This window comes from Nothobranchius furzeri, chromosome 1 (assembly GCF_043380555.1).
Source record: "Nothobranchius furzeri strain GRZ-AD chromosome 1, NfurGRZ-RIMD1, whole genome shotgun sequence".
NCBI lineage: Eukaryota > Metazoa > Chordata > Actinopteri > Cyprinodontiformes > Nothobranchiidae > Nothobranchius > Nothobranchius furzeri.
In genome coordinates this window covers 64,533,681-64,560,945 of record NC_091741.1, presented here as the reverse complement: position 1 = coordinate 64,560,945, position 27,265 = coordinate 64,533,681, and the positions used below count along the sequence as shown (strand labels likewise).

Below are 27,265 nucleotides of genomic sequence, written 5' to 3'. Positions count from 1 at the left end.
ATATATAATCTGGTGATGAAACAGCTTGTATCACGACATAATCAGCTTATCTCCACCAAACAAGGCTTGATTTCTCAACAAAATAAAACGTAGCTTGGCTATCTAAAGACAACCGAAAATTCTACCTGTAATCTTGAAAGTGTTGCTTTAAAACAGAAATGCTGATGTAGTGTAATGGTTTATGGCTCTTTTATGAAAGAGGAACCATCCTACAGAATAATCTGGAATATTAATTTTTACAAATTAATAACCAAATGTTATAGAGATAAGAAGACTCAAAGGTTGTTTTCATCGATAAACTGACGATCATATCCGTGTGTCTGTGTTTCAGTTCAATGAAAAGACAAGTTTGAAATTTAAGAGTTTTAATTCTTCAATTTAAACTAACGATTTGAAAAGTCAATCATAGGAAAAATAATCAACATTGGCAACCTTGTTGAACAATCTTTAACAGTTGATATTTTAAGCTTGCACAAATAGACCTTGTGTTGAATGTGCTAGATTTGAGGATGATGGAATTATGAATGCGTGCATGTATGTGTATGAGATTGCTTCAGGGAGAGAAAAGGTGAATCTGAGTGAAAAATGATGGTTTGAATTAAACTTAGTTCTTATTAGAAAAACTGCATCAGAACGCTATCTATCGTGTTCTGTCTCACCGACCTCAGGACCCTCTTTAGATCCGGACCGAAGGAGGATGTTTCTCCAGGTGCCACCTTGGCTGAAAGAGAAGACGAAGGTGTGCTGACGGTCCAGTCCAGAGTTGACCTCGGTACACGTTGAAGAAGCGTTTGGCAGATGCGCTTTCTCAAGTTTAAATTAACTCAGAAATCAAAGACTCTGGGACGAGTCTGCGTTAGCTGGTTGCATTACGCTATTCTGTCTGGCTTGACAGAAATAACGTGGGGGGGGGGGAGCTGGCGGGGCTCCGTTCCCCGTTGGCGTTTGTTCTGCACGTCCTCTCCCTTTCTTTCTCCTCTCGTACTGACTAACTTACCAAAAACCACTTCTCTTCCCAAAGCAAACTTGTGTGTCAGAGCAAATGTGTTTTGAGTTACTGTGAATCCAGACCTGTGTGATCGAGTGTGAAGGTCATCGCTAAACATCTCCCAAAAACATTATTTAATTAAGTATTGATTCATTATAGTTCGTTATGATTACCCAAAGCATAATAATCATTCATTTGATTAAAATACATTTATAATGAGTAAAGTGATAAAATGATTATTTAGCATTAATAATGGAGAAAGTTTAAGACTCTTTATTATGACTAGATTGTGTGAGAATTCCTTCTTCTGGAGATGCAGGTGTTTAGATGTTGTGGCTTTCTTCCAGACTCGCTGTCGGTTCAGGTCTTAATCTGTGGGTGAATGTTGCTGGTGACCCAGCTTTGACCCAGCCGGGCAAATACGACCTTTGGCACAGAAAAACCCATACTTCCTCACGTTACACTGATGTGGCCTTTCTCAGCTTCTGTAAACAAGCCTTCAAGCCTTGATAACAAAAATAATGATGCTCACAGCTTGTTCCCAAATGTTTAGTTCTCAAGGAATTCATTCATTAGTCAGGGCTGGAGCTGCACACTCACGCTCTACTTAGCTAACAGTTAGCATGTGACGTGATTAAATAAAACCCACAGAAGGCTCTTCGAGAAGCTAAGCTGTGTGTTCAGACAGAAGTAGAAGAAAAAGAGAACGTGAGAAAATGTGTGAGCGTTTTAAAGCGAGCTACCCTGCTGAAGAAACCAGCGTGTGTTGCATTTTGGATGCTGCTATGCTAGTCCAGCATGGGATGCTGTTAATTGGATTCTGCACATGCATGCTAGACAAGCTTCTCATTCTGGACCAGCATCTAAAACAACATGAACTGGTTTTTCAGCAGGGTGAGTGCTGAGCTAGTTATCAGTAGCTGCTAAAAGGTGACACATCAGGTGGTGAGATCCACAAATGCCTGTTATTAGTTTCCAGAGCGTGTTGGTTTGGGGGAAACGGTTTTATTTAAATGCGCATCTTCATCACTGAGGCTTTGAGGAGCACAAACTGAAACAGCAACAATATGGCCACATTGTAAACGGATGGCAGACACCCACCGTTAGCTAAAATGTAAGAAAAAAGCAAGGTGGTGGTGGAGATCGGTGGTAGCTCAGACAACGCTGGTTCTGCTTTTTGTCTTAATCGTTGCAAAATATCAAAAACTCTTCTTTACTAGCAGATGTTTCCATTTCCTCAGTCACAGATGTTAGTGAGAAGGTGTTAATCAATTTCCCTCTGGAATTAATACATTATTTTTCAATTGAATTGTCTGAGTCCTGACGTCTGCTCGTGGACATGAATGAGTTTGTCAGATCCTGGACTCCTGTCCTGCTCCCTCCTGGGCTCCCTGCAGGTGCCGCTGGGACAGGATGTGTTTCAGAGTGTCCAGCTCCTGGGTGAGCTGTCCTATCTTCATCTGCAGCTTCTGGTTTTCCTCCTGCAGCTGCAGGGCCCTCTGCTGGGTCAGCAGGATCCTCCTGCGGGCCTTGTCCCAGCTCTTCCTCACAGCGATGTTGTTCCTCTCACGCCTCAGCCGGTGTTGGTACAGGATCTGCTCGGGTACAGGATTGGCTCGGGGTCCTTCGACAGCTGATGACGTCAAAGTAGTTGATTGGCTGAACATCAATAAAGTAACTATTATTATTATTATTATTATTAATATTAATAAGAAAACAATTATCAAAAGATGTTTGTGTAAAAAGTGCAAAAAGAACTACTCTAAATAATTATTATTCATTTATATTTAATCATATTCCTTATTGTCCCAAAATCACAAGAAATTCTGAGAATGTTTTTGTTCCTGGTTTAGACATCAAAGAGTTCATATTTTATCTGCCACAGCTCACAAAAATAAATGTTTCTGTATTTTTTATTTTAACTGAGGCAGGAAACAATAGTTTAAAAGCTTCCGTTTTACAGACAGATACAATCCTGGTTAGGTACAGAAAAGAAAACCTTTCGTCAACACAAGCTTGCAAGTGATAATCTGTCATTTCAAGAAAATTCACAAATAAATAGTTTAATGATGTTTGAAAAGCAGATTAACCCTGAGTGTTGCTGTTCGATTAAAGCATAATCTGAAGTTAACATCAAATATATAATTTAAGGGGAAATTTACATCTTTACCCTCCTGCCACCAATATGGACAGAAACTAGTGGACATTAAGAGAGTAAAATGTTCTAATGTATTAAATAATTTAACTTTCCATGTTTATTCTCAACATTCAGATAAATTTTTATCCATTTCTTGTTGCCTTCTTTAAACAAATACTTGATTTGTTTTTATTTAGTGTCTAAAGTCTTAACTTTGTTCTTTAAAATTTAATAAAGTTGAGGAAAAACTCACCATGATTTAACTCTTCAGTTCTAGACCGTCTTGAGTGGAAACGCCCTGAAAGACAGGAGGCTATCAGGCAGGTACCCCTCTGATTATCACATCATCACTTCCTCTGTTTCTCTCTCACTCACTCACACACACACACACACACACAGAGAGAGAGAGAGAGAGAGAGAGAGAGAGAGAGAGAGAGAGAGAGAGAGAGAGAGAGAGAGAGAGAGAGAGAGAGAGAGAGAGAGAGAGAGAGAGAGAGAGAGAGAGAGAGAGAGAGAGAGAGAGAGAGATTGTCCTTTCAGGAAAATACTGCCTTCATTCCAGAGCTGCTGTTCATGTAAAGAAAGTTTTAATAAGCTAATAAAATCTAATACCAGAAACACGACCACGTTGGACAGTTTACATTATTTTGTTTAAAAAAATGGTATTTGGTCAGCCTCCAATTGTGGAAGTTCTCCCACTTAGAAAGATGAAAGGCTTGTAATTTTCATAAGTATACCTCATATGAGACTAAATCAGAAGAAAAATCCAGAAAATCAAATGATCTCATTTTTGAATTATTTATTGCAAATTATGGTGGAAAATCAGTTTTTGGTCAATAACGAAATTCCATGTCAAATTTTTTTTATATACCCTTTGCTGGCAATGACAGAGGTCAAAAGTTTTCTGTAAGTCTTCACAAGGTTTACACACACTTTTGCAGGTATTTCGGCCCATTCCTCCATGCATCCCTCTAGGGCAGTGATGTTTTGAGGCTGTCGCTCGGCAACACTCAACACTCTCCAGAGATTATCTGTGGATTTGAGATCATCCCGGCTAATTATTCAGAAAAGAAGCGCTTTTAACACTCAATTTGACTTGTTTTCTCTTACATTCCTGATGATTAATGATTATATTGAAACTCTCCTTACTTTTTGTGTAAAAGTTAGCATCATTTGTTTTTAACTAGATTTGTTAAGCTATCTGCGGTCACGCGCCGTTTCCTTTAGCTATTCCTTCCTAATGTTTAAAGAATAAAGACTCGTTTTCTGACTTGTGATTAAACATTTACAGGATTTAATCCAGAGGGATTTGCCCAAAGCTGTCGAGTTGCTGAATAGTCTCACAGAGCAGGTACGAAAACAACGCCTAGCTTTATATTATGATTTCACATGACACATTAATATTTGTGATTACAGCTTAATTAGTCACGTGTTTTACCTATTGTCATAACGGGTTTTAAAATAGTAGCAGGAGTGTAAATATAAGGAATAATATAGTAAGGCTACAGTATTGTTTGTTTTTGGTGTTTTACTATTTATTAGTTATAATCAGATTGCTCCATTCTGGGTTTAATTTCAGGTCGTCTCAGTCACCAGCCAGTCCGTGAGCTGCTCACCAAAGTTAAAGATGGCGCGTTTAAGACCTCCAAGGTAAGAAAAGGCCCATCTTAATCTGCAAGGAGGTTTTTGTGTACATTTGACCCATCTAACATCTCGCCCTGCGGGGTTTGTCCTTCTTGGATCTTCGCTACCATCTGCTGCTCTTCTATCTTCAGGACCTCACTCACCTGATGTACATCAAGATGCAGGGAGGCAAAATCAAAGACAGCGATGCTTTGAGCCGGGTGGTCACAATCAGAACCGTGAGTTTGTACGTCTGAGGAACCACTCCAGCTTACCTGTTCAAAAACAAGGGCTTTAACTCTGTACTCTTAAAGGTTTTGGAGAAAATGCGACCCTTGGATCACAAACTGAAGTACTAGATTGACAAACTGCTGCGTACAGCTGTCACTGGTAGCTTAGGTAAGACCCTGAGTCGTTTCCTCTACCTGAAACCTCAGATTAGAATGGATGTGACTGAGGATTAACGGTTTTCAGCTGAAAATGACCCGCTGCAGCTGCGTCCAAATCCTGAGAACCTCGTCAACAAAGTAAGCTCCCCCTTATGAGGCACTGCGGCCATATTTATCTTGTTTGGATTATTTTGTGGTGATGAGGCAAAAACTGAATGATAAATGTTCATCTAGCTGGGTGAATCAGAGTCTGAAGACGAAGCAGGAAACAAATCAACCAGTGATATGAAAGCAGCCCACCCAAGTAGCAAGAAGTATATACCACCACAGATCACTCCAGTGCATTACAGTAATGTTTATTTATTGTATTGGATAAGGACAGAGATCATCAACCATTTAACCCTCCTGACTCTTGTCCCCTTCAGACGGCGATGTGACAGAAGCAGACAGGAAGAAGGCGCACATGGAGCAGCTGCGTCGGGCTGCTCTCATGTATGGCAAGCCATAACCGCCACTAATACGCCACTTTCCCAACCCGTCTAGTTAAGAGATAGCGGGAAAAAAACGCCGTTTGATGTGTCAAGACGTCGTGAAATAAGGCAAAAACTCTCCCAGAACGCCGTATTTGACGCCAGCCAGAGCCGTTCTTAACGGTCCCGTAGAAGGACATTGAACGCCGTTTTTTACGTCACCCTAATCCCAGACTGACTTTGTATGCCTTAGTAAACAGCCATTTACAGTATCGATGCATAAAATGTAAATAGTAGAAACTTGAAGTAATCAACTGTAAATAACTTTTCACTTTATTTTATTATTATAGTTTGAAGAATGCCGTAACTGTCAAAACCAGTGCAGATTATTATACATGTGCAACACTGTTAAACCATTTTTTCAGTAAGATAATTGTAATTTTTCCATGTGTTTACTGAAAAGAAAAAAGCTGACTAGTCACAGAAATAATGATTAGTTGATTAGAAACAAGTGCTCATCTACATTTGAAATTTGTGTTACAGCAGTTCATGTTTTCAACTTAAATATCAAAATATTACAGAAAGTTAGCAAATCGGTAGCAAGTAAGCAGGTGCTTCAGTATTGTAGTGGGCATAATCATCAACAGACACGTTTGTTTTATAAGAGGTTGAAGGTAATTTGTTTTAACCAACGTTTCAGGATCATGAGGACATTTTCAGAGTCATGTCTTGGTGAAGCAGCAAAGAAAAACGTTTTTCTTGAAATATTTATGTAAATAAAAACATTCAAGAGCATATTTTAGCCAAGAAAGCTCAGTAGCAAATTCTAGTTTAATGCTTCTATAGGAGAACAACAAGCAGACATGTTTCAAACTTTAATTCAAGTGCTCTGATCCTGGATCTGGGAAGGTTCTGGAGTGGCTGGTCTGAGGATCTGGAGAGTGATGATGGAGAAGCAAGACAGAACATTTTCAGAAGCTCCTGTAAGACAAGTATAATAGTAAAAAAATAAATAAATAAATAAATAAATAACAATAGTAAATACTCAAAGTGGATGAGCTTAAGAAGAAGGGAGTTTTGGACAGAAAGAGCACTGATGTTCCAGCTGGACTCAGCCCGGCGAATCTGGGATGAATTAGTGCTGCCTCAACCTCTTCTTTCATTGGGTCACTGGATTAAGTGGATGAGAAACCCATGGGGAGGGCTCTGCATGAATGAGAGTAAAGTTGAATTTTAAACGTGTGAAAACTGTCACAAAGTGGCGTTAAAAGCGGCGTTTTATGTCACAGAGCGGCGAAAAAAGCAGCGTTCAATGTCCGTACAAACGCCGTTTTTTACGCCACCCACACAGGGAACGCGTCTGGGATTCAGGTGACGTAAAAAAACGGCGTTCAATGTCCAGAAAAAAACAGCGTTTTTTACGGGTTTTCTACGGGACCGTTACGAACGGCTCTGGCTGGCGTCAAATACGGCGTTCTGGGAGAGTTTGCCATATTTTACGACGTCTTGACACATCAAACGGGTTTTTTTTTTGTCATCTCTTAACTAGACGGGTTGGGAAAGTGGCGTATTTCGGCGGTTTTAGCTTTCCATATGCTGTGTGCTCGTTGGCCAACGCGCGCATGCAGGTTTGTTACTTGTTCACATCCTTGTGCGCTCACACAGTTTGCTCCCTCTCAAATAACCTCCTCGCCATGTATATCTTCACTCGTGGAGGTTCTAACTTCCACGTGCGAATCCCGTTCGCATGCATGATGTGGACAATACGCGTGCACAAGATATGGCGGAATTCTGACGCCATAAAGCTGACACAGCCTTTAACTCGAGGACTCGGACACAGTCACAGACACAGGGTCTCAGAGACACAGGGAAAGGGACACAATGCAAGGGTCTCAGGGAAGCTTTATTGATCACACACATTGATTTGTTCAGTTTAACAATTTTAACAAAATTTCTGTTCAAGAAGACAAAACCTGCTCTGCATCAACAGAAAGTTCAACTAGTTCATCAAATTCTCCAACATAAAATCCCAACACTTACTAATCAGTTACCAGAAATATCAGACGCAGAGAGTTTCTACAATTTAATAGATTTATCAGAATGAAAGATCTTGTTTAAGATTCTAGAATACTTATTAGTGGATACTGGATGTCCAGTGAATAGTCAGTGGGCATTCCCTGGACAGCCATTGGACAGATGGTGAAAAGTCAAATTGGGTGAACATGTGAAGTTCAAAACCTGAACGTGTGAGAAACTGTAGGAGCATGACGTGTCTGCCGTCAGTTGTACATTTTTAGTTTCACTTTGTCTCATTAAAGAAATTAGAAACAGAAAATGAGACAAAGGTGCTCTAGCTGAGACTTTGAAGACGTTTAGATCTCCTCATCATCGCTGTTGACAGTCTTTTCTTCACTCACACAACTCTCATCAATTTTCTCTAGAGACTCCGCATGCTGCAGTGTCAGCTCTGACAAGCTGATGGTCGGCAATGTGTTCTGCTCCGGAAATATCCATGGCTTCAGTGTCGGATTGTGTTTCCGTTTCCACTCCGGGTATTTCAGAGATGCCTTGTAGATCTTCTTCATGGCCTGAGAAGACAGGACCAGAGACACTGTGAGACATGGAACATAGATAGAATGTGCCAGAGGAATCAATCAGATGTTCACCTTTGGAGCCACAAACTGGGAGACTCTGTTCACAACCCACTTTGGTAATGAGCCTGCAGAGGGCACCAGAAGACAAGAGAAAACAACAAACAGGAGGGGGACAGAATCAGCATCTCCTTATCATCTCTTTCACAAAACTGTTTTTCAGAAAGAAATGATGTGTTGCATCATGAGAGCACCTGGTCCTAAATATTCCAAGTGTGTAGGATGGTCCAAGAGATGGTCATCCTAAAAAGTAACAAATATCTAAAAACACAACTGGTGTTCCCACCCTGCTTGAAGATATTTCTCAGTTCTGATCATGAGTTGGGATTTCAGGCTGTTTACATCACTGTAGGACAAATCAAGTCATTTGGTCAAATAAGTTGTTAGGGTCTTTATCACTTGAAGAATTCTTCTCATTGATGCAAACATGTGAATAGATCGAATCTTCCCTGAATCAAAGGTGACTGGTTGTCAAGGCAGAACTGACTTTAACAGCACTGATTAGTGTGTGATGTTCTTCATAGACTTATAAGGATAGGACTCCTGACTAGGGATGTCCCAATCTGATCACATGCTCAGAAATCGGCCCCGATCACGTGGTTTCAGACTCTATTCGGGACTTGGGCTTTACTTCCCGATCCAAGCCCCGATCCGGACTCAAATACTGGGTTCAAATTACAGGAGAGCAACTTGGTTCTCCTTAAAGGTTGTCAGGCTCCGCTGATGCCCTTAGCTTACACACCCAGAAGGAGCACAAAAAAGATCCAGTTTCTACCTATATTATATTATTTATATGGACTCAGCGTAGCGGGGATTCTTTTGAGCAGAGATGCAGAGAGCGGCAGGCAGACGGCTGATTATTCATGAACTCCAGCTGCGTTCTGCACATGGCCACAGTAACATTTTCTAAGTTTCTATGTGGTGTCACCAAAAAATGTATAATTAACACACGGTCATTCGTGTCCGTTCATTTTCTCTCTGGTAAGTTCTGTCTATATTTGAGCATGACTTGTGGACGCGCTCGCGCTGCAGTGCTCGTCACTGGCGCAGCGTACACTCCGCTTTTTTTGCAGTCAATAGATCAATTTGATCTGCTAGTTAAAAAGTTACTTGTGAGGTGAAAAAGAAGGAAGCAGGCAGGAGTTTTTCCTGGAGGACTGGGAGATGCAGGAAGATCAGAGACAGACAGGACAGGAAGATGGGAAAATAAAAACCAAGAAAACAAAACAAAGTTCTTTAAAAAATCAAATGTAGGTAGATTGATCCCACTACATGTTTGTACCTGTATAAAGCAATATTTTATCAGCATGTAGTATTTATATAGTTGATACAATTCAATTTTCAATTGAATTGAATTGAATTGAATAATTGATGTTATTTATTACTTGACTGTTCAAGCTACCTCACAGAAGTGATTTGTTAAAAATTAAAATAAAAAGGTAATAAAATAAAAAATATGGAACATTCTGGAATTGTTTCTTCCTTTTCTTTCTTTCTTTCTTTCTTTCTTTATTTATTTTGTGTATCGAAAGTATCTGATCGGGACTCGGTATCGGCAGATTCTCAAAATCAAATGACTGACTTGAGGGCCAAAAAAAACCTGATCGAGACATCCTTACTCCTGACCCCTTGGTCAGAACTGAAAAAAACATTTGGATGAGAGTTGAAACATCTTCCAGAAAGATGGCCCAGAGAAGTCCCATTATCATTTTTACTCTTAGGATTACAGGGCTATTTTATGTTTTAGTTCCAGATGTGTGTTTGAGTGTGTGTGTGTGTGTGTCCTGGGTGTCTAATTCACCTCTGGGGTCCACCTGCGTCAGGTAGTAAAGGGTGGAGCTTGTAGCACCACTGGATTGGATCAGGTAACCCGTCAAGAGAGACACAGCTCTGACATAGTCCTTCTTTGGAGGGTGTTGCTATGGAGATACATAAACAGGATGTGCTATTGAGTCAAGTCATGTTAGCTGATGCTTGTTCTTCACTTTCAGCTTCTTTTCAAAACTTTTATCAATGAAAGAACAGTGAAATCAAAGGTGAGATGAAGGGATGCTTAATTGATCCCAGCTCCCTCCAGGGACTTCTGTTGTTGTGCCCTTGGGCAAGACACTTCATCTGAGTTGCTTATGCTGGTGGTGATGAGTGGCGTCGATGGCACAACATATCAGCCTTGCTTCTGTCAGACCGCCCCAGAGCAACTGTGGCTACATCGTAATTTACCATCACCAGCAGTGTGTGAATGTATGAGTGTGTCAATGGCAAGCTCGTTGGGTGCCTTGAAAATCACTACATAAAATTGATTATTATTGTTTATCATAAACCATTAAAACATCTCATTTACAGAATCTGACAAGACTCAAGAACTGCTGGAAACTGACCGGGTGTTTGACAGAGTAGTTGATGATCATGTAGTCGTTACCAAGTGGGAGCCAAGACCTCATCGTCACAAAGTCCCTGTTCTTCAAAGGACTGGGACACTTCCCTTTAAAGTAAACAAACACAACAGTATGACAATGTTACATATATGGTAACACAACACAAACAATTCACACACAAAGTCCTTGGTGTGGATTTGGATAAGAGCACCTGCCAAATAGATAAACATAATGTTAAAGGTCTTATTTACTGAGAAGCATATTATACTAGTTCTTTTTCCAAATAGGATTGTTTACGGAGTCCTGGATGCTGAAATTGAAAATTTCCTTCAAATGTCATTGCCTGCATTAGCTGCAGATGAGCTTACCATGAATAGCGATGAGTAAAACTCGTAGTTCTCCGCCATTGAATACATATATATAAATAAATACAAGGTAGGTATGGTATGTGTAGTGTCTACCACTAGGGGGCAGGATAGGATAAGGGAAGTATGAGAGAGAAGAGGAGAAGAAGTGCTTAGTGTTAAGGTGGATACCTGATTTTGCTACATGTGACGCAAGATTTTTTTTGCCCATTTATGCTACTTTATGATACAACATCTGACCATAACAATATGGTATTGTAACTTGTTTATTTTCTAGAAATAAAGTGTCTAGAAATATTAAGTGTTAAATGTTTTATTGAACAGGTTAAAAACAAGGTTAAAAGTATCGGTCACCAATGAAGGCTGTTAAAGTTTGAATATGGAACACGGACACTCTAGCAACATCTAGTGTTTACAGGTGGTAGAGGTGGTAACAGAAAACAGTTTCCGGCCTTCCGGGTGGTGTTATTTGAAACTGTAGGATGTCCAAGGAAGATCCTGCCTTTCTCGCCTCTGATTGGCTAGAAGGGCTCTACTACGATTGGCTATTTCATTTACAGGCAAACCATCTTCCCTCTCTTAAGTGCAGCCTGTCCTCCTCACATATAGGGAGCCTAAATCACTTCTGCATCATGGGTACCCAGAAGAACGAAAAAATGAATGCAAGTCAACAGGGCTAGAAACACCATTTTCTAATCCGCTTTGCCTTACGCCCTGGATCATATGTTGTACTGCAATTTAAATGAAAACTATTGATGGGTGTTTCGACCTCGCCAGTCACGTACTTAGAGATTTATTAGCTTGTAAAAGTTTGTAACTAGCACGACTACGAACTAGAAATCGACAAGTCGCGTATGTGACGTCACCACATAATCTCTTCTCCACAAAGTAGCTACTACTTACCAAATGACCAGATTTATGGTGGTTCTTTCCTCCTGTGGGAAGTTTGCTGAACTTACAGCCCTTTTCCCTCAGTTTTCTGGTTTGATGGCATCACTTCCGTGAAGCACATTTGTAGTCCTGAACTTATTTTCACAAAAAACCTCAAATATCGTTGCCTCCGTTCAAAAATAAGTGCGTTCTTAGTATCAAAATGCGGCTTTAAAATTCACGGACATCATATGTGAAATCCATGGCACAAAACAAGCGGAATTAGAAAATAGCATTTTTAGCCCCATTGACTTGCATTCATTTTTTCGTTCATCCGGGAACCAATGGTCCGGAAGTGACTTAGGCTCCCTATACGTCTACGGTCCTTCTATCCTTTCTGTACTGTTTGCAAAATGTTTTTTGTGTTTTATTTATTTAAAGAAGATCAAATGTAAACCTTATGATAAATATTGTTGCATTTATCATACCGTTGACATCACTTGGCTCTCAAGCGCTGAGGTTATCTTATTACAGCAGAGCAGTGGTGGGCAGTCAGGGCCAGCAAAGCCTTCTCTGCTGGCCTAAACTTACTCAAAAACGTAAATGTATTTTTTTTCCTTTGGTAAATATTTTTTTCAATAAAAATATGTTCACTGGTCAATTTTCTTTTTATCCCATTATACCCACTTGGTTGCGCTGCTTCTAGTGTTTAAATACCAAGGTTGGGTGTTATCCAATCAGATTTAAGCTAGCTTGTGTTTTCAGGCAGGTCTGCTCTAGGCCTTCAGACTCAATCGAGAAGCCCGCTGTCCGCTGTAAGTGAACAGAGACGAGCCAGTTGCGATAGCCAATCAGCTCACGAGTCAGCTTGGCCCGGGCCAGCTAGCTGGCCTCACGCAAAAGTTGACATGAACGCATCCTGTGATTGGATAAGCAGTAGTTTGAACTTTTCTAGCGGCATGAAGCAAAATATCAAAACTAAACACGGAGATAGGCAGCTATCGGTGTATTTTTGTACAAATGATGGCTGAAAGAGGAGAAGGGACGGACTTGGTGGCAGATTTACTTGCCACACCATTTTCAAGACGGACCTTTCAAGAAAAAATGGATCTTGTGAGAACAGGTCGTCCGACTCCAATGCTAGCTGGCTTGTCCCAGCAGGGGAAAGGATTTGTTCGTCATTTTCAGGCAAGCAACTATGAACGGTACCCATGGCTAACAGCTTCAGAGAACCGCTGCAGGTTATTCTGCTGGGAATGCCTGTTGCTCGCATCAGATCGATTTGGTATTTGGAGTTTTACTGGATTTGCCAATTTAAGTTGTTTCACCAAGGCAGCAAAGAGACACCAAAGCACGGCTGGCCACTTACAAGCTACGGTGCTTTTAAAAACCTTTGGGGACACCCGAGTGGATCTGCAGCTCAGTGAACAGGCGCGCAAGGACACGGAGCTCCACAACGAAAAGGTGAAGAAAAATAGGGAGATATTGAAAAGGCTGATGGATTGTGTCATATTTTTGGGTAAACAAGAACTTTCATTTAGGGGACATGATGAAAACCCCCAGTCATTAAATAGAGGGAATTATGCGGAGCATATCTTTTCTTGCTGAACATGACGCCGACTTGCATTACCACCTGACCACCAGGGTCTTTACTGGGACATCAGGCAGAATACAAAATGACCTCATTTATGCTATTGCAGAAGTGATGGGAGGTGAGATCAAAATAGAGATCAGAAGAGCCCCTTTTGTCGCCGTCATGGTTGATGAAACCACAGACGTGGGTAACGTGGCACTGGCACTCGTCCTGCGCTATGTGACAGCCACAGGTGTCAAGGATCGTTTTGTCAAATTTGTGGATGTAACTAGTGGCAGGAGAGCTGATGACCTTGCCGCGCTTATTTTCCGTATTCTTGAGGAATATGAATGCTGTTTGGACAAAGTTGTTGCACAGTGTTACGATGGTGCAGCGGTGATGGCATCTGGACTAAACGGGGTGCAGGCTAAAGTTAAGGAAAAGGCACCTATGACCTTATTCATTCACTGTTATGCACATCGTCTTAATTTAGTGCTGACTCAAGGGGCCTCAAAGCTTAAAGAGTGCAAGGTCTTTTTTGCCAATCTGAATGGCCTCGCTGCGTTTTTCTCCAGATCCCCGAAGCGCACACAGTTGCTGGATGATGTGTGCAAACGGCGTCTTCCTCGTGTTGCGCCAACACGGTGGCAATATTCATCAAGACTGGTGAATGCAGTCTTTGAGAATCGAGTTGCTCTAAAGGAGTTGTTTGGTCACATATTGGACCATCACGACGAGTATGATGAGGACACCGTGCTTTCTGCAGATGGATTTAACGCACGGCTGGACGATTTTGAGTTTTGTTTTTTGCTCAACACATTCAATGGGCTTTTTGAGTATGCTGATGTGCTTTTTGGAATACTGCAGACCAAATCATTGGATGTGCAATTCTGCATGGCCAGGCTGAACGAGTTTTGTGACAAAGTTGAGCAAGAGAGGGGCAATTTCAGTGAGATATATGAAGAAGCAATGCGCGCCTCCGGTGGTCCAAGTGTGCGCAGAGGCCAACGCACGGCGCAAGGTGATCTCCGTGCACATTACCAAAAACTCCACAACAGCATTCTGGACAACATTCTTTCCCAGACAAGGAATCGATTTCAGGACCATGAAATGTTGATGTTTCTCTCCCTTCTTGACCCCCAGCACTTTCAGACATACAGAAAAAAATTCCCGACAGCAGCCTTCTCCAGCTTAACACAGAGCCACGGACCACTGTTTGATCTTCCCCGACTTAAAACAGAACTGACTGTAATGTATGCTATGGCTGATTTTGAAGGAAAAAGTCCCGCTGATCTACACGATTTTCTTCTCAGCAAAAACCTGAGTGAGAGTATGGGACAACTTTACGCACTGGCCTGTTTGGCTGTGACTATCCCGGTGTCCACTGCCTCTGTTGAGCGCTCATTCTCAGCATTAAAGCGCGTAAAAACGTACGCCAGAAACACGACCGGACAGACACGACTTTCAGCATTAGCCTCCATGTCCATAGAAAAGGCTCTACTCATGGACCTGAAGCGCACAGATAAACTGTATGACAGAGCCATTGAGGTTTTCCTGAGGAGAGAAAGAAGGATGGATTTTATTTTCAAATGAGCAGGAGAGGAGGAGATCCATGCTGGACATTTATGTTGGTGAGTAGAAACATTTTATTAGTATTTTTTTATGTTTTGTCATTTTATTTCGTTAATAATCAAGAAATGGTAACGAAATAAAATGGCTAAATGAAATTATTCTGTTTATGCAATTAATATTGTGTACAACGTGGTGTGCGCAGCTGCGCCCACATTGTTTCGCGGTGCCATTTTCTCCTAAACAAATGCAAATGTGTTTGCTTTACTTATTTATTTTATTGTCTCATCTCTTAAACCTGTCTTTCATTTTTGAGATTTGACAGTATCTGTGGTCTTAGCTTCCTACCCTCAATTGGGAATGCGAGTTTGATTTCAAAGGCTCCGGAAATTACATGTCTTGACCAGCACTGGTGTGTGTGCGTGCAGGGACGAAATTTTGATTTCAGAAGTGGGGGGGACACAGCAGGCTTGTGCGGATTTTGGGTGGGGGGTGTTATGTAAAGACCCCTTGACACGTCACGTGCCCATCTCAATAATTTTTCCATCCTCATATATATATATATATATATATATATATATATATATATATATATATATATATATATATCAAAGTTAAAAAATGTACAACTCTATTATTATTTTTATCTATTATCATTATTGAAGTGCAGTTTTGGCTGTTGACAATGGATAGGCCATTGTATTTATTGTTTTGGGTCTTTTTTTTATTGTTTTTGGTGCAACATTTTCTAACAGGGAGTGAGATTCCTTTTTTATTTAATTTTTGTTTGTTATTTTTATTCATTTAGAAGTTCTGGTTCTGGACATTTCAATGTTAAATGAAGGTTTATTTGTTGCATTTTAAAGGGTGTACTTGCATTATTATGATATATTAACATTATATTAGTGGTTATTTTGGTCTAGATAATGTTGACAATGATTGATATCGTTTATCATCAACAATTTGTTGGACAAAATATCGTCCAGCAAAATTTGTTACTTTCCCAGGCCTAGTCAAAAGTATAAAAATTATTTATACATAAACGGTTCCTCCTGAGATCTGGCCGTTTGTTCATTTGCTGTGTTAGAGGACATGCTGAACTAATGTTTTACACATGATCATCACCCTAACATTTGAGTGTATAAAAACATATTAAATATGTTTTTTTCCCTTAAAAGTGTTTAAACAGTTGTTGCATTTCAACACACAAAAAATAAATGGAAAAAATAAGATAAATCTAATGAAAAGTGTACATCTTTGACATTAAGCTTAAAAAAATCTGTTGATGATGATGATACTGTTCATTTTTCAGAGCTTTTTAATGTGAACATATACATTGCAATAGATAAGTTTACAATAAAGTTAAATGATAAAAGTTTTGAAGTTACACTTCTACTACTACTACTACTAGTAATAATAATTATGATGATAATAGTAATAATAAAAAAATAATTATAATAATACGAATAAATTGTGTCTGAGGAGTCAGTTATGTGGAGGAGATGAGTTTGTAAAAGTTAGTTTTGAGTATGTGTGTGAAGGAGGAGGTGAGTGAGCTTAATGCAGGGGTGTCACATGTTCCAACTTACGTTTTGACTTTGAAAGAAGTCTCTTATATCCACTTTTCGTTTTCTTGACATGCTGCCTCCTGGCTGTGCCTAACTACCAAAGACTCACAAATGAACACTTATTCAAATGTTATGTAATGGAAGCTGAGCTGAGCTCTGATATTACACAGCGTCTAGTTGACGATGTGACTCAGTACCGGTGTTCCCTAGCGGCTCCAAACTAGCAAAACAACGTGAGCACGTTCTGACTGTTTACAATTTGGAGTGACAGCAGCAACAGCCAATAATACGTTAGCAAGTATCAGCAGAGCCAATAGATTAGCTTTTGGGCGGGTCTAATAGGAAACCGGTTTCCGTTTCGGTCCTAGTGCTCAACCAAATCCATTTAATGGAGCGTAATATTGTTTTTGGACGGAAAAAAGTGCAGGGGACCAAAACTGCCTTTTGAAAAAGTGGGGGGGACATGTCTCACCCGTCCCCCCCCAAAATTACGTCCCAGTGTGCGTGTGTGTGTGGGAGAGAGAGAGAGTGAAAGAGAGAGGTTTCTCCAGCTGTGATGTCATATTGATGGTATTTTAAGGTGTGTTAATTTAGATTGGATTGAATAGGAAATCACTGAAGGCGCAGGGGTGGAATGCACCGCCCGCCACTGCAGCAGAGTAAATAGGATATACATGTGTGCCTTATCTGGGTATGAAATATAATAAAACTGACCTATTTTGCCCAGCAGCTGGTCTGTTTCTCTTCTAGAATAATGTAAACTGGTGAAAAATAGGTCTAAATTTTAATCAACTTTGAATTAAATTTTGCTACACATTTAATCAGATGCTGAGAAATGTGCTCAAGCAGCCTTAACCTATTATAGTGCAGACATAAGAGCCTTTTCTAAATGCTTTTTTATATTTTTACTTTTTTTTTGTTTTTGAGAAGCGTCTCGTGATTTTTATCTTGAGAGGCGCTATAGAAATGATATTTTCTTCTTCTTCTTCCTAATCATTAAATAATAAGGTAACCCCAATAGAGCCAACAAATATAAAGTCAGTCTAACAGTGGGATAAAATGCAACAAGATTTATTACAAGCTCACAACTGATGTTATTTGGGGGGGGGTCTGTTATAAAAAAAATTTAAAAACTTAAACCGGTTTGTTGCAAAAGAGGACAGAATGGTTAATATACCAGTGAGTTCACATTTGCTTAAAAAAACTCATCAAGATCTGGCTGTAAACATAAAATCCCTGGAGCGAGGGAACACAGCAGTTCTCTTTCTTAACATTCGTTTCGATGTCTCACTATGGGATACGCCCCTCCGCGGATTCCTCAGAAGTACTTATCTCAATACGCCAATCCTGATTGGCCAGTGACCGTGACGTACGCGTCCCCCTGCTACTATAAGTAGCAAGCGTCCCAACGTACGCACTATTCAATCACCTCTTCTCGCTTCGGTGGTCGCTTATCTCTGAGGTAAGTTAGCTCAACTGTTCACAGACGGAGCCTTCTAATATTCTCTCCGTCGCCGAACGTTAACTTACTGTCCTTCTGTCCTGGCCTTCACCATAGGCTCGGGGCATAACGAGCAGCTTCACACTCCAGTGCATCTGTTCGTTCTCTGCTAACACACCAGTTAGCCTACATGGAAGCCGCTCCTCCCACCAGAGGAGTCGACGGCGCAGGAGCTCGCCTCTGTACCTGTGGGAACAAAATCTCAAGCACAGACCCGCACAAGGTCTGCTCGAGCTGCCTCGGGCTGGAACACGCCCAGCTGGCATTGGAAGTCCCCGGGTCATGTGAGAGCTGCGCTTGCTTCACCCTGAAGAGCCTTCGCCGGCGGCTAGCGCGCCAAGCTAGCCTGTCGGGGAAGGACCCTTGCCTGCCGGCCCCTGGGCCACCGCCTGGGGACGCCAGCGAACATGTCCTCCCGGAGCCGGAACCGTGTGCCGAACTCAGCTGGGGCTCACAGCTCGAACCGGCCGGTCCGAGCCACCCTGTCGAGGACGTGTTGGAGTTGGACTACGGAGACGACGGGGGCACCTCGGAACTCCTCATTTCAGAGGAGGACGAGGATGACGACGTTTTTCTCCCCATCGCTCAGGCCTCCATGCCTAGCTTTCCGTCCTCTCCCAGGGATGGAGCGGCTTCTCCGGCCGCCCACCTGGACATGCAGTCAGTCTGCCGACGCGCTGTGACCAGGCTCAACATCCCTTGGCCCACCATGGTCACTGAGGCTGTCAGGTCCCGCTACGAGGGAAAGAAGCTGCCTCAGGCCACAAGAGCGGCAAAGCCCCTCCTTCCCGCCTTCCCGGAGCTTCTCCAAGAAGTGAGGTCCTCCTGGGACAAACACCCTTTCAGCTCCAGGTCTCCTGTCCAAGGAGCCTCCTCGCTGGATTTCGAGGGGATGGAGAAGGCTGGCATGCTTCGCATGCCGCCGATGGAACCGCTGGTTGCAGCCCACCTGCACCCACGGCTCTCGGCAACTTCCTCCAGGCCTCCCGCTCTCCCCGCGAAGGCGGACCGCTTCCAGTCGGCGCTGAACGAGAGGGCGTACAAGGCTGCCGCCATCTCGGTCCGAGCTTTGAATGTCTCCTCCATGCTCTCGGCGTACCAAGCCGAGCTCTGTGAGGACATGAATACGAAGCCGGACCCGGAGGTGTGGGAGGAAATCACCGTACTGACCGACATCTGCCTGCGTGTGCAGCGCTGCGCGGTCCAGGCCACGGGAAAAGCTTTGGGCATGATGGTGCTTCAATAACGTGCACGATGGCTGAACCTCTCCAACCTCTCTGATAGAGAGAAGGAGGACATTTTGGACATGCCAATCGTGCCTGAAGGCATTTTTGGCTCTGCCCTGGTATCAATGCAGCAACGGTGTGAGGCCAAAAAGAAAGAGGATGAGGCCCTTCATCTCTGCCTTCCCCGTAAACCCTCACCGGCGCTGCCGGCTCGGCTGAACCTGCCTCAGGCAGCTGCCCGAGCCCAGCCTCAGTTCCGGATCCCAAAGCGCCCAAAGCCTCAAGCTGTCCAACCAGCTCCTTCGGGCTCAGCGCCTCGACCAGTTTGGCCTCAGAGATCCGGCAACCAAGCCGCTCCGCCGTCGGGACAACCCACCCGACCCAGCGGTCAGCAGGTGAGGAAGAAGAAGAGGGCAGCCTGACGGAGTTCTTTCCCTCCGGACGCTGCAGCTGGCAGTTCCCCGTTCGCCAGCTCCTCCTGTTCGATGTTGCCACGGTGCCTTCTCCCCCCCCTCACGGAACCCCTCCGGCAGAGTCCCCGAGCGGTCCAGGGTGGGGCCAGGACGTGCAGCCGGCTGTGCCGGCTCAAAACACACGTCACAAGCACTCACATTGTTTTTCACAAACATGTCACGCTCAAGGAGCATTAAAACGTTCGCTGACGCATCCAGACGAAATGTCAAGGGTGCAGCAAAAATCAATAAAAATGTTACCCATGAGCGGAACCAGGCGGGGGCGGCCCCTGGCAGACTTACCCGCCAGCCAAACGTCGTCCCTGCACGCCTGGGCCGTCAAAGCACAAAGCCCCCGCGCATGCGCAGTGGTTGCCACGAGCACCGCTGCCCCACAACCTCTGGAGGGAGCTGGTGCTCCGTGTGTCACGGCTGTGTCACCGCTCTCCACTCACATGGAGGAATGGACAGCGGTTTCTGCTTCACGTTGGGTGCTGAGAACTATTTCGAGAGGTTACAGGCTCCAATTCGCCTCAGTTCCTCCTCGATTCTCCGGCGTAGTGTTCTCCCACGCCCAGGGGACGTCAGCTCACATCCTTCAGGGAGAAATCTCCTCCCTGCTGGAGAAGGGAGCGATATGCATTGTGCCTCCCGATCGGTCTCAGAGCGGTTTCTACTCCAGGTACTTCCTGGTCCCGAAACGGGGAGGGACCGGGATTCGCCCGATCCTGGATCTGAGGGCCCTGAACCGATGCCTCAGAAAGTACAGATTCAAAATGCTCACGCTCTCATCCCTTTTGCGTCTGATTCACCAGAACGACTGGTTCACCTCAATCGACCTGAGGGACGCATACTTTTATATTCCCGTGTACCCTCCACACAGGAAATTTCTTAGGTTTGCCTTTCAGGGAGTGTGTTATGAATACACCGTGCTCCCATTCGGCCTCTCGCTGAGCCCGAGGGTGTTTGTCAGGTGTACGGAGGCAGCGATCGCCCCTCTGAGAGGGAGGGGCATTCGGCTGGCCACGTATTTAGACGACTGGCTCCTGCTGGCACGGTCCAGAGAGGAGGCAGCGTCAAACACGCTGGTTGTGATCCATCACTTGTGTGGTCTGGGTTTCAGGATAAACTGGCAGAAAAGCGCTTTACTCCCCTCCCAGAAAATAACCTTTCTAGGTCTGAATCTGGACTCAGGGGCGTTCACGGCCCGTCTCTCGACACCGCGCGTGAACGCGCTCTCGCTCTGCCTGGCGCGCTTCCGCCTACACAGTTCGGTGCGGTTTGCGTTATGCCTCAGGCTTTTGGGTCTCATGGCGTCGGCTATTTCAGTGGTACCACTCGGCCGTCTACACATGAGAGATTTTCAACGCTGGGTGGCTTCTCTGGGTCTCTCTCCAGTGCGCCACAGAGCGCGCAGGGTGACGGTCTCTGCAGCGTGCGTCGCGGTGCTCCGCTGTTGGCGTCACCCCTCCCTCTTGGCACAGGGGGTGCCTTTGGGGTTGGTTCTCGTGAGGAAAGTGGTCACGACAGATGCGAGCCTGTCAGGTTGGGGGGGGGCTCCTGGAGGGTCGCTCTGTCAGGGGTGTGTGGAGCAGAGAGCTCTGGGGGACACACATAAATTATCTGGAACTCCTCGCGGTCTTTCTGGCCCTGAAGCGCTTCCTGCCTTTTCTCTCCGGCCATCATGTCCTAGTGAGAACAGACAACACCACGACTGTGGCTTATATAAACCGCCAGGGGGGGCTGCGCTCCGTGCGGTTACACACGCTGGCACGCAGACTGATCCTATGGTGCAGCAGGCATCTCCTCTCAATCAGAGCCACCCATGTCCCGGGTGTTCTGAATCGGGGGGCGGATCTGTTGTCCAGAGGGACACCCCTGTACGGGGATTGGAGCCTGCATCCAGCAGTGTTGGAACAGATTTGGATCCGGTTCGGCACAGCCGTAGTGGATCTTTTTGCCTCCAAGGAGAATGCTCAGTGTCCTCTGTTCTTCTCCCTGCGCGACCGAGACGCTCCACTCGGCGTGGACGCGCTGGCGCACGACTGGCCACGGGGACTGCTTTACGCTTTTCCCCCAGTGGCCCTGATACCACCCACCTTGCTGAGGGTACGAACCCAGTGCCACACTCTCATTCTGGTGGCCCCATACTGGCCAGCCATGCATTGGGTGGCGGACATTTTCCAGCTCCTGGAGGGCCAACCTTGGAAACTGCCGCTTCGCAGGGACCTGGTGTCCCAAGCGGGAGGCTCGATCTTCCACCCTCATCCAGAACGGCTGGCCCTGTGGGCCTGGCCCCTGAGGGGTGTGGGCTAGTGTCAGCAGAGCTGCCCCAGGCAGTCATTCGAACCATTCAGAATGCTAGGGCCCCCTCCACTAGGTCCCTATATGACTGTAAATGGAGGGTGTTTGAAGCCTGGTGTCAGGGCAGGGAGGTCTCACCCTTCCAATGCCCGGTGAACGTCATTCTGTCTTTCCTGCAAGACTTGTTGGATGGGAAGAAGGCTTTCTCCACCATTAAAGTGTACCTAGCAGCCATTTCCGCCCGACACTTGGGTTTTGGGAGGAAATTGGCAGGTCAACACCCCCTGGTGTGTAGCTTCATGTGGGGCGCGCGCAGGCTTCTCCCTGTGTCCCGACCCCTGGTGCCCTCATGGGATCTGTCCTTGGTGCTGTCGGCCCTCTCCGGGCCTCCATTTGAACCTATGGACGGCCTGGACCTTCAGATCCTGTCTCTTAAGGTGGTGCTACTCCTGGCTTTGGTATCTGCAAAGCGAGTTAGTGACTTACAGGCTCTCTCTGTGCACCCATCCTGCACCCAGTTTGCACCAGGTGACATGAAGGTGTCCTTGAAGCCCAACCCTGCCTTTGTGCCTAAGGTGGTGGGCTCCTTTTCTCCTATTATCCTCACAGCTTTCTACCCGCCACCCTTCTCCTCTCCTGAGGAAGAGCGGTGGCACAAGCTGTGTCCGATTCGCGCGCTCAAGGAGTATGTGAATCGGACGGAGAACCTTCGCAGGGGGGACCAGCTTTTTGTGTCATGGGGTGGGCCTCGTAAGGGGAAACCTGTCACAAAGCAGCGGCTTTCCCACTGGATTGTGGAGGCTATTTCTATGGCTTACTCCTGTCAGGACATTCAGGCACCTGTTGGGCTCAGGGCCCATTCTACTAGGGGCCTGTCTGCTTCTTGGGCCCTTTTTCGGGGGCTGTCAATCCAGGAGATTTGTGCTGCAGCAAGTTGGGCTTCATTTGCATTTGCACGCTTCTATAAGCTTGATGTTTTGGTCCCTGCAATGACTCACACGATTCTGAGTGTGGGGTCTTTGGCGGGCCAAGATGTATCCCTGTAGGTTGGTGATCGCTGGATAAGCTGTCTGGCAATACGGGAGTCTCCATATCCCATAGTGAGACATCGAAACGAATGTTAAGAAAGAGAACTTTAGGTTACTATCGTAACCCCGGTTCTCTGAGTAACATGAGTGAGATGTCTCACCAGACAACCCTTCTTGCTGGGCGAAGCGAGAAGAGGTGTTTATCTTGAATAGTGCGTACGTTGGGACGCTTGCTACTTATAGTAGCAGGGGGACGCGTACGTCACGGTCACTGGCCAATCAGGATTGGCGTATTGAGATAAGTGCTTCTGAGGAATCCGCGGAGGGGCGTATCCCATAGTGAGACATCTCACTCATGTTACTCAGAGAACCGGGGTTACGATAGTAACCTAAAGTTTCCTCTTACATGAAATAGCCAATCGTAGAAGAGCCATTTCAGCCAATCAGAGGCAAGACAGCCGCAACCTTCCTTGGTCGTCCTACGATTCCAAATGACACGTCCGGGTGTTGGTTCACTTGTGACATGTTAAGTGACCAGCCAGCACCATGTCCAGTGACACATCGTACAGGGTAAGGAATAATTTCTCCAAATAAGTTTCTTTTACAACCGTAGTTACTGTTAGTACTTTATCTGGGCCCAGAATAACCTTGTTAAGTCTGCCATTTTTCACAGTCCCAGCCTCGCCGAGCGGACTTTTTAGCGCAACAGTGCCCTCTAGTGGCTGGTAGATGTGATCATAAGCCCAGTGTCATGTCAGACAAAATCAAAACTTGATTATTCTTTTCTTTAAATATAGCTTTTAAAGGAAAATTGTACAGTAATTATGCACACCTCTAAACACCCGTGGAGGTATTATTTTTTTAACCATAGCTTTTTATTAACCCTCCCACTGTCTTTATGGGTGACCCCATGAGGAAAGTTGACCATTGAGCAGGATTGATGGTTTATCCCTTGAGGTCCACGTGGCAGGGGTGAGGTGGTGCTCACTCCTCACCCCTGCCACATGGACCCAAGGGATAAACCATCAATCCTGCTCAATGGTCAACTTTCCTCGTGGGGTCACACCCATTAGGACAGTGGGAGGGCTACAATGTTCCATATTCCACATTTACTTTGGTATGTTTGACCCATGCATACTGCTGTAAGGTGTCCTTGGCTGCTTCGAAAAGCACAAAACATAAATGAAAAAAAAATCTATTATAATTATTACTATTATTATTATTATAGCTGTGTTTCCAGGAAAGTCTATCTGACTAACAGTATTTTACATTCCCAGTAAAGAGCTGTGAGAGGTGATGTAACTGACAAGAGTAATATCCCACGTCAGCGTTGACCGTCAGCCTGGCGATGTCATACGTTTCAATCATGTTGGCGTCCCACTTCTTACGATAACTGGTGTCATGGAGGACATCATACAACATCTCAGCAGTCACATCTTTGCACACGATTCTCATCTGAAACACAAACACGGAAGGAAACATTTCAGTACCCCTGAAGCCTGAAGAATTCAGTTCTTGTACTCTGAGCGGGGTTTAAGTCCCATGTTTTCAACTTTTATTGATTGAATAAAGCTCTTATTTTCCACACCTTTCAATACACTGCAGAGCATATTGCAATGAAACGTCAAATGGACGAATATGGAAATAACTGCCCCCTGCAACCTTCTACTCACACTCACAATTGCTGTACCTAACAATGAGGACATCTAACACAATAAAAAATCTGAAAAAGATCTAAGTGCTATATGTTTCAGTCAGACAGCAAAATACAATTAAAACCAAGTCAAACACAACCTCTCCTCGTGCTCTGCTGGAATGTAAATAGGGGTTTTACATGAAGACGTAACTGCAGGTGGGGATCATTGTAGTAAACTTCCAACTCGTCATGTTGGATTCACTCTTAAGGAAAGTGAAGGATTAGGTTCTGAATTCTTCTCGTTTATAATCTGAGGAGACATCTGATCACAGTCTTGCTCAGAGGTACATTGGTGACAGAGATCAGCTCTCATTAGGTGTTCTGGAGTTTCAGGTAAAGCTTCAGGCAACACAGATGACCTTAATCATCCTGTGTCTGACAGAAAACCAATACAAACAACATCCCCATGAAGTTAACAAACCCAGCTCCAAACTTATCCGTGAAGTCAGATTCAAGGAAGAGTCCCGACGAGGGTTTGATGACTGAGAATGGTAAATGGCCTGTATTTGTATAGTGCCTTCCTAGGGTTCTACAACCTCCCAAGGCACTTCACAATACAATCAGTCACACACACACACACACGCACACACACACACGGGGATGAGCTACAATGTAGCCACAGCTGCCCTGGGGTGCACTGACGGAGGCGAGGCCTTCTGAACACTGGCGCCAACGGTCCCTCTGACCACCACCAGCGGGCAAGGTGGGTTAGGTGTCTTGCATGAGAACACAACAGCAGAATTCTCTGGTGGGAGCAGCAATCGAACCTGCAACCTTCTGATTACTGGACAAACCGCAACTACCTCCTGAGCTACTGCTGTAAGTTCTTTTGTAATTGAAAAGTATGTTCTTGACAAGGACACCAGGGTCGGTTGGTTAAGTGAAGTTATTTTTTTTTGACAATTAAAATTGCGCCCACATTTTCAAAGTTAAACACATTTTTTTTAAACAATGGTAGTTTCTGCTTCAGCCCTCTCCCCCCCTCCTCCTGCGCAGCGGCCGCAAACTTACTGGCGCGCCTGCAGCCTCTCAGAGTTCCTGCTGCTCTAAACATTAAAATAATTATTTCATTTTCTGTTCCCCACTTCTGATTACCTTCAATGGTGTCCATTTGTTGCAACCACCAGGTACAAAAACTAACTTGTTTTTATTTGACTATTTTTCTGTCCTGTCTCTGTTTATTATCTTCCTGCATCTCATCTCAATCCTAAAGAAAACTGCGACATGGCTTCATATTTATTCACCTTATGAGTTACTTTTGAACTGCAGCTCTAAAAGATATACCGACCTCAAAAACTGCGGGGTGCGTGCCAGCCGCACCGGTAAGGTGCGTCACCGGAGGACAAGGTGATGCGCCCCGCTCCACAGCAGCGAAACGCATCAGGCACAAATAAAAGACAGAAAACATAAAAGGAAGTGAGCCGACATGAACGATCGTGTGTTAAATTTGTTTATGAGGTGGCGACACCTAATTTGATAACGTTACTGTGGCCGTGCTCAGGACGCAGATGTCTGGAGCACGTCAACAATCAGAGCTTTGCATGCGCAAGCTGGTTAAGGTTAGGATGGGGGTGAGGGGAAGGTTGAATTGTAATAGGGTAAAGGTCACAATTTGGTCAAATGTCCGTTTTACGGCAGGTGTCAGTGGCGCAGCGCGTCGCCTCCCGACGCGCAGGAGCTCGTCACCTGCTGTCTTTTCTGAGGACTGCATCTTGCCGGTCTTTATCACGTGACAGCGACTAGTCGATGACAAGCATAAAAAGTCACTACAGAGCAGGGAGGTCGACTAGTTCCTACAACCCCTAATACTAAGTAGTGTTTCTATGGTTACATTGTGATTGCTTAGTAAATATTCTATTTAGCAAGAGATAAACATTATTGTATTTATCCTAGTGAATCTATAATTAAATGGGTAAAATAGTAGTAGAACATTCAATGACAAAGAAAGTAAAATGTTATTATCAGGAGAGGGAGAATGTTTAAGTGGTTAGCAACAGTGTTCAAGCCAATGGCCCCCTCCACGAGGGCACCACAGTTCAGCAGAAAATCATTGTAGCTTTTTATGGGGAGAAAAACACAAGAGAAAAAAATAAACTTAAAGTGGCATTATGGAAGTTTGACAGCCAAAACATGTACAGAAATAATAAATTTCTTCTTCATACATTCTCCTGCAATGCCCTCGTCCTGTAGAATGAGCCCTGGCATTTTTACTGTGATTGCCTGTTTTTCTGTTAAATCACAGAAAAAGAGAGCTACTTGGGTCGAGCAGGCTGCTTCATGCTCCTTCACGCTCAGGCATAGCCCGTAGCATTTGCTATCAGTAGCTTTAGCAGCAGAGAGTGAGGTAGTGCCAACTCAGCAACTTTGTCGCTGTTCCTAACGCCTAGTGACGAACCTAGCTACATTTCTGAGGACGCTTAACTACTTTCTTCTAGATATTTCCAGCAAATTGGCAACAAAATAGCCATTTTCGCTCCAAA

General features: G+C 44.3%; 2 protein-coding genes and 1 pseudogene across 3 annotated transcripts in view; 1 reads left to right on the top strand and 2 right to left on the bottom strand.

Annotated features, from left to right (window-relative positions):
* Positions 1-394: 394 nt before the first annotated feature.
* On the bottom strand, positions 395-2,657 carry LOC139071737 (CCAAT/enhancer-binding protein epsilon-like). Its single transcript, XM_070554705.1, has one exon. The coding sequence runs from the start codon at positions 2,653-2,655 to the stop codon at positions 2,341-2,343; it is 315 nt and encodes a 104-aa protein (XP_070410806.1). The 5' UTR covers positions 2,656-2,657; the 3' UTR covers positions 395-2,340.
* Positions 2,658-4,008: 1,351 nt separating this feature from the next.
* On the top strand, positions 4,009-7,268 carry LOC139070674 (neuroguidin-like; annotated as a pseudogene).
* A 223-nt stretch (positions 7,269-7,491) lies between these two features.
* Positions 7,492-27,265, bottom strand: part of stard15 (StAR-related lipid transfer (START) domain containing 15) — a 40,163-nt gene continuing 20,389 nt past the window's right edge. For both annotated transcript variants that reach the window (XM_015952593.3, XM_054739435.2), the window contains exons 2-6: positions 24,397-24,544; positions 10,637-10,740; positions 10,060-10,177; positions 8,274-8,326; positions 7,492-8,195 (exon numbers count right to left, since the gene is read on the bottom strand). In XM_015952593.3, coding sequence (XP_015808079.1) covers positions 7,980-8,195; positions 8,274-8,326; positions 10,060-10,177; positions 10,637-10,740; positions 24,397-24,544 — 639 coding nt within the window. In that variant the 3' untranslated portion in view covers positions 7,492-7,979. The remainder of the gene's footprint in view (positions 8,196-8,273; positions 8,327-10,059; positions 10,178-10,636; positions 10,741-24,396; positions 24,545-27,265) is intronic.

Bases quoted from the DNA above. Each gene is read 5' to 3' on its own strand.
- LOC139071737 (XM_070554705.1), bottom strand. From the start codon at position 2,655: ATGTTCAGCCAATCAACTACTTTGACGTCATCAGCTGTCGAAGGACCC.